This window comes from Protobothrops mucrosquamatus, unplaced genomic scaffold (genome assembly GCF_001527695.2).
Source record: "Protobothrops mucrosquamatus isolate PMUCROS unplaced genomic scaffold, P.Mucros_1.0 scaffold1853, whole genome shotgun sequence".
Classification (NCBI taxonomy): Eukaryota; Metazoa; Chordata; class Lepidosauria; order Squamata; family Viperidae; genus Protobothrops; species Protobothrops mucrosquamatus.
In genome coordinates this window covers 128,866-138,534 of record NW_015387983.1, presented here as the reverse complement: position 1 = coordinate 138,534, position 9,669 = coordinate 128,866, and the positions used below count along the sequence as shown (strand labels likewise).

At 36.8% G+C, this 9,669-nt stretch overlaps 1 protein-coding gene across 1 annotated transcript in view; it reads left to right on the top strand.

The window, feature by feature from the left end:
- Positions 1 to 200: 200 nt before the first annotated feature.
- DCAF4 (DDB1 and CUL4 associated factor 4) overlaps positions 201 to 9,669 on the top strand; it is a 13,939-nt gene continuing 4,470 nt past the window's right edge. The window contains 9 exon segments of the mRNA XM_015823383.1: positions 201 to 211; positions 1,916 to 2,027; positions 2,911 to 3,011; positions 3,767 to 3,924; positions 4,217 to 4,299; positions 5,070 to 5,172; positions 5,724 to 5,867; positions 8,634 to 8,708; positions 9,419 to 9,497. Coding sequence (XP_015678869.1) covers positions 1,918 to 2,027; positions 2,911 to 3,011; positions 3,767 to 3,924; positions 4,217 to 4,299; positions 5,070 to 5,172; positions 5,724 to 5,867; positions 8,634 to 8,708; positions 9,419 to 9,497 — 853 coding nt within the window. The 5' untranslated portion in view covers positions 201 to 211; positions 1,916 to 1,917.

Here is a 9,669-nt window from a genome sequence, read left to right as displayed (position 1 = left end):
AGATTGAAGGAGAGCGGGAGGGCTCCTCTGCGAATTTAGAGAGGTCTTTATAAACAGCAGGCATTTCAGGACAGGACAGGACAGACCTTACCTTGGAGGTCATCTAGTCCAACCCCCTGCTCAGGCAGGAAACCCTATACCGTTTCAGACAAGTGAGTGTCTAATCGCTTCTTTAAAACTTCCATTATTGGAGCGTTCACAACTTCTGGAGGTAGGTTGTTCTACTGATTAATGGTTCTAACTGTCAGGAAGTTTCTCCTTAGTCCTAGGTTGCTTCTCTCCTTGATTAGTTTCCATCCATTGCTTCTTGTCCTGCTCTCGGGTGCTTTGGAGATGGAGATTTCAGATGGTGTGGTTACCCAGGAACCGGGGAGCTCTTCAGAGATGGCTAGGCTGAAGCAGAAGGCAGCCACCATTTCTCGCCGAGGCTTTGGATTGGATTCCTGCACTAAGCAGAGGATCTAAAAGGCGAACTGCATGACTATATGATCGTGGAAGTCACCTAGTTGATGTTAGCTGGTTTCGAGAAACTAGGCAGGGTCTGACTTGGACTTGGATGGAAGGCTGTTGAAGTCAAACAGTGTTTTGTTTTTTAAAAAAAAAGTCCCGGCAGAAGACAATGGCAAACTTCCGATAGGAGACCCCAAAGTGCTTTTTTCACAAGGCAACTGGATTTTCTTGTTTTTCTTTGAAGATGTTTTGCTTCTCATCCAAGAAGCTTCCTCAGCTCTGATAGGAGAGAATATTTGTAACTCAAGGTTGAACTGTGCGTCCCTTGGTACTCTCTGAGCTTTGTTACCTGATAATGAAATGTCTGGAAGAAAACAACCAAGCTCAGAGGGCACCAAGGACCCACAATAGCAAATGTTTAATGCTTAATGTTTTCCCCAAGAGAAATAGATGGATGCATCTGCAGGATTTCCAAATATTGAACTTGTTATATGAGAGTCTTTGCTTACGTTTTTGGTACCATCTTCCTTGAACTTTGAAGCACTTTGGGATAAGAGGCTAGATGTGGAGGAAATTCAGAATCAAAAAAATCTTTAAGCCCTAAAGTCTGTGGATGATTGTATGGTAATCCCTTTCTGTGTGAGCTAACTAAGCAGATTGTTATAAAGACACAATGAAGACAGGGAGAAATCCTTGGAGGCAACATGCGACTGGGGCAGAGTAATAATGTGAAGAGAATAGCTTAAGCCTTAAGTCACTGCAGATAAAAACTGCCATGCTAAACATATATTGATGTTGTACACCAGCTTGATCGTTTCCTAAAGCTAGTACTTGCAGAAGTTCAAATTTAATAAATTCAAAAAAGGCAAATCACTATATTTCACTTACCTGTAGCCCCTATATTGAACTTACCTGGGCTCAAAACAGAGTCAGTTCTAGTTACAATAGTTCTTGGATTGAAGGCAATAGGGTCATATCAGATTGTAGGCTGGACTGAAAAGTCAAAAACACAGCAACAATTTATTTACTGACGCGGAAAAAAAAGGTTTATCTATGTTCATATAGTGACAATGAGTTACGTTTGACTTTTCTTTCTTCCTGTACTTTTTCCTGTAAATGAAATTTATTGAAAATGAAGTGTTCCTAAAACGGACCATTTGTGTATAATTTTGGAATATGTTGCATACTTGGATTAAATTTGTACAAAGAAAGGGTCAATTTGATGAACTTGTTTACAGACTGGTGGACAATTTGTGCCTAATTATGACTCTTGTATGCACAGTGGAACAAGTTCTCCTGTCCGTGTTAGATTTGCAGATCACGATGGTGGCCACCATTTATTTTTTTTAAATATTTAAGTGGACATGCTTGTTATTTATTTTTCTGGTAGGTTATTGAATTCCAAAGCTATCAACGTTACTCAAAAAGCTTAAGTTATATTTTAAAGTACCTTTATTCATTACAGAGATGAAGAGAAATAGGTGGCAAGGTAGAAGAAACCATGAACAGCATAATCATAGACGAATGCGTAATACCCAGCCTTATATGGTATTCCACCATCAGCATTCTACTGAAAGGCAAGTATTTATTTTTGGCCTTTTAAAAATGTATTTCAAAGAGAGTAGATTATTTAAAAGTTATGTGCCGGAAGTTGATGAAAAGCAAATCCTCATCTTGATTATGCTGTATGTGTTGCTGTTTTCTATCTACTATAAATACTTTGCTACTTTTAAGGTCATGTAGGCCATCCTTATACTGTAGTACTTGGAACATTTTATGTTTTGGTTTATTATTACTAATTGGGGTAATCCTTAAGAAATGCTGACACATTCAGCTTGTGAACCTCAGCTGCATATTAAGGTTACTTCCTTTTTTTCACTGTAGCACCTGAAAGGAATTGCTGTGGCATCGTCACTCTTCTGTGATTTAAGAGGACATGGCAGAGAGGGCTTTTATTGGCACTATGGTAAAGCCTCTTCTAAATGTTAGATGCTGTCATAAACACAGTGCTTTTTTTGAAGAAAAAAAAAGTGCCGGAACTCACACATGTTATACAACCTGCCTTGCCTATCTTACAAGGTTTCATCCAAAAAAGGTGCCGGAACTCCGTTCTGGGCGTTCTATGAGAAAAAAAGCCCTGCATAAACATATTTGGCAGACACCAAGAATTCTATTAACTGCAGATTTCTCCTGCAGTTCCAAGATTCCCTAGTCGAGACCATTTCTCAGTACCCTCCATGCTTTGTCAGCTGCTTCAGTAAATTAATGAAAGGCCTGAGAAACTAATTTAAAGATATAGTTCAAATGCAATATTGTGCTATATACAGTAATGGAATTTTTGACATCATTTTCTGCTCTTTGTAAACTTTTAGCCCTTGAGTATTTCTGTGTTTGATGGTTGCTTCATTATTTAGTTTGTCTACTATCTTCTTTCTTTCTTTCTTTTTCACATATTCATAGGCCTGAACAAAGAGAATTGCAAAGCTTGCAGAACTCAGGTAGAAGCCAAACTGAATCACCTTCTGCATCTTCCCATTCACGCCAAAGTTCTTCAGTTCCAGGTAGGTTTCTATTACTTCTATAGGTTTGAGCCAAAAAAGTCATTAAACTTTTCAAAACATGATTTTCCTTCATGGTTAAAAATAAATCAATTTTCAAAATGACAAATTATATGGATAAATAGAAAATGGCTGTTTTTAGTAACAATTTCTTTTCCCCCCAAGTATTAATATAGGAAGACATTTTTTTCACATAATTTACAGTTTGCATTCTTTCCTTCTCTCTCAGATTGTGATTGTTAGACAATTTTATGTAATTGCTCGGATGCAAATATTTTGCTAATTGCAGCAAATGTGTGTGATTGGCTATTTTATAACTACCATAACTAGTATCTAAAGTGCATCTAAAGTCTGAATATTTTGAGAAAAATATACAGTATAAGCACGATATAGTTGCTTTTTGGTGAGGACAGTGTGTTAGATAACTTTTACATAAAATTCATTTTAAAAATTTTAGAATAAACATTGCTGTTCTACATGCTGAATTTTATTTTGAGTTATTTTGATCTTATTAATATAAATGATTCTTATATTTTATCATGGTTTGTCGCACAGTGAGCCAGATGTTCAGACTGGATTTTTATTATTATTTTAGTAGCCATGCTTATTTGTAGTACAACAAACAAAAGCAACTTCTTTGGATTGAACTGGAAGTATGAAGTTTCTTATTCCAGATCCTAAAACTGCAATACTGTGTAAGTTTTGAAGACGTTGAAAGAGCCTTCTAATAATAGGATCTGTCGTTCTCTTTTTTTAAGAATTACCAGGATTTTATTATGATCCTGAAAAGAATCGCTATTTTCGTTTACTTCCTGGGCATAACAACTGTAATCCTCTCACCAAGGAGGGTATTCATCAGAAAGAGATGGAAAGGCAAAGGTTAAAACTTTTAAAAGAGGATGAGAAAATGGTAAAGGTAGGGTTGAATTACAGTCACATAGTGCTAACATTTCGTACTTGCTTTTAAACCCTTTCGTCTCATTAAAATTAGTTTTGTGATAGATTGTAGCCTTTTCTTTATTTTCATCTAAGTTTCATTATAAATGTTTGTGCTACTAACAATTAGTTACAATCCTAAACTATTGGTTTGACCATAGTAAGGGGGTCTACCATTGTATGAAATCCATTCAATTTTTGGATATTAAAATGGTAACCACACATAATTTAATCTGAATAAGAAACATTTTGTTTTTTATTGTTTTCAATAGAAAACACCTAGATCTGGGCTGAACTCTTCAATTATCTTACGCAAGAAGCAATTAGGTTTTTATAGTTCTATCACTTATTGCAGGTAAGATATTTTAAAACCTGTTTATGTTGCAGAGCTTTTACGCTATAGTGTTGACCTTAATAGTCCCGCAGAAAAGAGAATCTGTTTGCTAGACTAAAACCTAATACCAGGGGGACTGTTTACTGGAGACATAGTATTTTTATAGGTTTATCCTGATTTACCTATTTGACAGTTTTATTAAATTGCCCATTCCACATAGAATCTCAGCAGTATACAATATTTTAAATATAATACTTTTTTTAAAAAAAATCAATTAAAATAGTAACATTCATAAGATCATGCAAACAAAACTAAATCAAAAGCACACTATAACGGTACCCTTTAACTTGCTTCCTGAAGTCAGGATGAATTGGGGCCACGTGTAAAGATAGGCATAAAATGTTTGATGCAGTAGGGTCTGCCATCAAGAAGATCTTATCACTTGATCTGTGGCCCCATGAACTGTATGAAGTTGGGGGACCTTCAAAAGGCTCTTCCTGGATGGATACATTCTATTGTAGGATATTACAGAAAGAGTAAACCTACAGATATTTATCTTTGTAATTATTAGGTTTTTGTTTACCTTTGATCAGTTAATGTTATTTTAATGTATATGTATATCCCATATACATCTAATATTTTAAAAATAACTTTAACCAAATAGCCTGGTTAAAACATAGGAATAAACAGGGCTGGAGATTTTTGAGCAATTGAAAACTGCTAAATAATAGTCTCTATTGACATTCAGTTTCAGTTTACTTAAATTTTCCCTGTTTTGCTTTCTTGTGTAGGCTGATTCATGAATTAAAGGTGAATTGCATGCAGAGAAGAAAATTAGAAATTGAGAACCTCAATTCTTCAGTTTCTGGAAGCAACAATTTTAAACTAATTGTGGTATGGTGGCAGATTTGTTGGTTTTAATTTTTTATTATATATTTAACTCAGATTACAGATTTATGGAATGGTGTGATGCTTAGAGTCAGTTGAGTAGAGCAACTTATAAGCTCAAAAAACAATATTTACATTAAGGCAGGGGTGTCAAACTGCCGGCCCATGGGCCGGACTTATCACCCGGAAGCTATGCCCACCCCATTGCCGGCAATAGCAAAACTGCCCCGATACGTTGCGTGAGATCACGTGACGTCATGAGTTTGACATGTCTGCATTAAGGTTATAATATGATTTTACATTAAGGAATTTTTTTTCTTGCAGATATCTTAAGTATTTTTACAAATTCTTTTAAGAAACATTTGGAAGAATGCAACAGTTAGCTAGAATGAGACTGTGAGATGAGAGAAACGTTTGACGTGTTAAACTATGACATTTGGGGACATTAAGTATTTAAAAGGAATAAAAAATATTCTCCATCATTGAATATCAGTGGATGTGCCTTCAGAGAAAAACTGTGGAATATACCGTTGTAGAATAATTTACATCTTTTGCAGGCAGACACTGCCTCAGAGAGAATAATCACTGTGAGTGAGGCAGAACGAGGAGGATGTAAATATGGAATTGTCGACCTCAGTGGTTTGGGAAAGAATTCTCTTACCGTAGAGATGTATGATAACCCATGTTTCACAAATCGGAAGGTATTCTGTCCTGCAATCACTCATATCTTTTGATGACATAAATTATAATCTTGTGGTTAAGGTTTTATTTGATAAACATTATGGTTGATGATTTTAGTTAAATTATATTTGGTTGATTTTACAAAATGAAATGTTAAATGAGTTTTAAAAAGAAACAATGCAGAATATTTAAGGATTGAAAATGGTAAATATAGCACCCAAATGGAATTCATTCAACTTTTGTGATAGAAGTTTATGTAGAATTCAGTACAACTCCTGAGTTGGATAAATTCTTCGTAAAATAACAAACATGTTTGGGAGTTCTCTTGGCTCATACTCCAGAATGTTTTTTACCCGTTTGAGCTGATGCACCTTAGTTATCTTACTCTAATCAGTCTAGGCCAGAGGTCCCCAACCTTTTGCGTACCAGGGCCCGATTCCAGGGAGAGAGGTTTTTCCACGGACTGGAGAGTGCATGGTTTTGTGTGCTGCCTGCATCCCGCGGATGGGGCTTTGCTTATTTGTGTAGACCGGTTGCTGGCATGCCACAGCCAGGTACTGGTCCAACCCCCGGTCTAAGCTATTCATTATATGTGGATTGCTTCAGAATTTGTAGTTTAAATTAGAACATGTTGCTGTGTTCTAGATGCTGAGAACTCATTTCTTTCTAAGTAACTGTAGTAGCTCCTGATCGTTTTCCCAACCCCTGTTTAAAGCCCAGGGGTTTATGGCTTCACCATGCAGAGCTGAGATATCGCATGGATCTCTTCTCTCCATTTGACCTTACTGAGGTCAGTGTAGATCCTCTAGATCAGTGGTTCTCAACCTGTGGGTCGGGACCCCATTTGGGGTCGATCGACCATTTCATGGGGGTCGCCAAGCAAGGCTGTCCGCCATTTTTTTTGTCCGCCATTTTTTTTGTCCGCCATTTTTTTCCCCTTTTCCGGCGTGTGCTTTACCTCCCTTGGGCTGGGGCAGCTGGTGGTCGGCCTGCTCCGTCTCTGCCGCTTGCCAGCTACGCCTCGGCCGGCGCAGGGGGCGGAACCACGCATGTGCGGCGCTCCCGGGCAGGGAAAGTCCTCGACTTACGACCGGTTGGGTAGTCCTCGACTTATGACCGGTTTAGTCCTCAACTTATGACTGGTTTAGTCCTCGATTTACAACCAGTTTAGTCCTTGACTTACGACCGGTTGGGGTCGCGGCATTAAAAAGGTTGAGAACCACTGCTCTAGATGCCCCCACTTGTACATAAAGTGAAAGGGCTTTCCAAAATACATCTCAGTAAGGGCATCCTTTTTGCTGACATTTTGATGCTATGTAAATAATTCTGTTATTTTAGGCATTTATTATCTCCATTGATGTTTCTCTTTGGGGTTTTAATTATTTTATTATATTTCTAGCCCTGGACTATTTTTAAAAGATAGGATGTAAATGTCTTTTTATGCAGTTTAATTTACCAAGTTTAAAATACTGGGTAAGAATGAAAAAGTATTACAAATCGTCAGCGTGCTGGTTCTTGTATGAATAGAATATCTGAGTTCTACTGAGTAATTAACCTGAGAACTTGTTAGAATGTGTTTTTTCCCACTTGATCAGTTGTAGTATTTTGCTTATCATAATTTAGGCTAGATGCAATGGATGTATCCTATACATTTCTTTTTACATTGCAATCTAGCCTTTAAAAAGGAAGTTCTGTTCATGTCCATCTATATACTACTAAAACTTCCATGCCTGTTTGATACTTTGTCACCTTCAATTGGGCAAAACACTGCATCAATAGGGCAAAACTTTGTCAACAACTGCTGGGATCCATTACTTCCCAGGGATTGAAATGTGTTTTTTGTTTGTTTGTTTGTTTGTTTGTTTGTTTGTTTGCTGCTTCAGCACTACTGCACTGCTGCTATTCAGTGCCCCTGCCGTGTTCATCTGCAATCACTTGATCTTCATTTTCAGCGTTTTCTGACAGTTCCTCAAGTTAATGGGAAATCCAGAAAGGACTGATACGATTGCTGATACCTTTATGCTCCTTTCCTACTAGCAAAGTCTTTTCTTGTGGGAAGCTTGCAGGGAGAAAGTCAATGGAGAAATGGTCCAGTCACGCTATATTGCTGGCCACGTACACACTCCCTTGTTCCTTCCCCCACCTGGCAGCAATCACTTATTTACCTACTGGGAAGGAAGATTTCCAGGGCTCATTGGTAGCTTCCCACAAGGAAACCTAAGCGGGGAGCCACCAGGATATTGGAAGTTGCTTCCACTCCCAATGATTTTTTTTTTGCCTGCCTGCAGTCAGTATGTTTATCTGTTTAGGTAAGGACATTTCTCTGAAGCAATGACCCAACAGGTTGCAGGTTGTCTAGTAAGCAATTAAAATGAATATTATTGATTCATACTTTCAACTAATATATTCTGAAATGTTTATAGCAGTTCTACCCCTGCCTATACAAATCAAAGCTTTTCTGCCAGATAGTTTTTTTGAGCCCATTTTGAATTGTTTTTCTCGTCGTCTGAATAGTCCTCATTGCAATCTGTTTTAATATGGTTTCATTTTATTTTTGTTGGTTGCTCTTTGTTTAGTTTGAAGCATATAAAAGATTTAATAAATTTTTTTACTGAGGCCTATATACTCCTTAGTGATATTCCTGTTTTTCTATATAGTTACTTTCATTCCAAAGTATTATTGCCTATTGAATTTTTTGCATCTTTTTTTAGCACTTGCTCCAGTCTTCTCATTTAATTTTCCCTACTGTTTGCTGTAATAGGCTTATCTGCCTTTTATTTTCCAAGGTGAATTCTGTGTGCTGGGCCTCTTTGAGTCATCTGGATTCTCATGTTTTATATCCTTGTTGTTAAATAACGGATGTCTAAGTTTAGATTCATTACAAAACTATTGCACAGAGTAACTTTGTTTTAAAAAAACTAAAAACCAACTCTGTAAGGTTTCTTGATTATATTAAATCCTTCTGGATTGAGGCTGTAGCAAAGGGAATGGGAGAATATTTGTTGAGAATCATATGCAGCTACATTCTTGATTTGAAAGTTAAAAAGTGATTTAAAGTTACCATTTGATAAGAAGGCTTGGAGCTGCAGGCTAATATGAAATCAAGGTCATATCTGCCACAAAGTGTAGCACTTCTGTAAAATCCTGTACTAAAAACAAAAACATATTTTTGCTATTTTGTAAACCAGATTAAGAAATGCTGATTTTAGCCTTTGTTGCCCTCACCCTCCTTTATGGACGAAAGAGGAAGAATATTTCTTTTTTCATTTTGTTAAAAAGAGAGGGATGGAATTTTAATAGTCAAAAACTGCTAGAATCTTTCAAATGAACAGTGTAAAATCATTGCAATGAATCAGTAAAATCAGAGAATGGAAGCATTAGTTTCAGTGAACGAACATTTTACTGTATAGTTTAATATAATCTGAACGCTACTGTTTTCTAGTGAAAGATTTTATCGGTGTGTTCATTGCAGAGGTTGATCTATTGTGCCTCTTAGCCTGATCTTATGTGACACACTTTGTTTTTATGCACACTCTTTGCATCTTTAATATCCTTAACTGCATTTTTCAAGTTGTGTCTCATGGGTGTTGCAGAAAACTTAGGGTGTGCCAGCCTGCTCCCAGCTTCCTTCTTCAACACCTCTAACACAGGTATTTCATATTTGTTTGAGGACGGGACAAAAAGGAAGAGTTTGTTATTATATAGGCGGCTATATAAATGTTTTAAATAGATCAATAAATGCTTACTTATCTCTGAAGAGAGTGTTGTGTCTGCTGCTACTCTATTAATTCCTACTCATATAGATTTATTTATTTATTTATT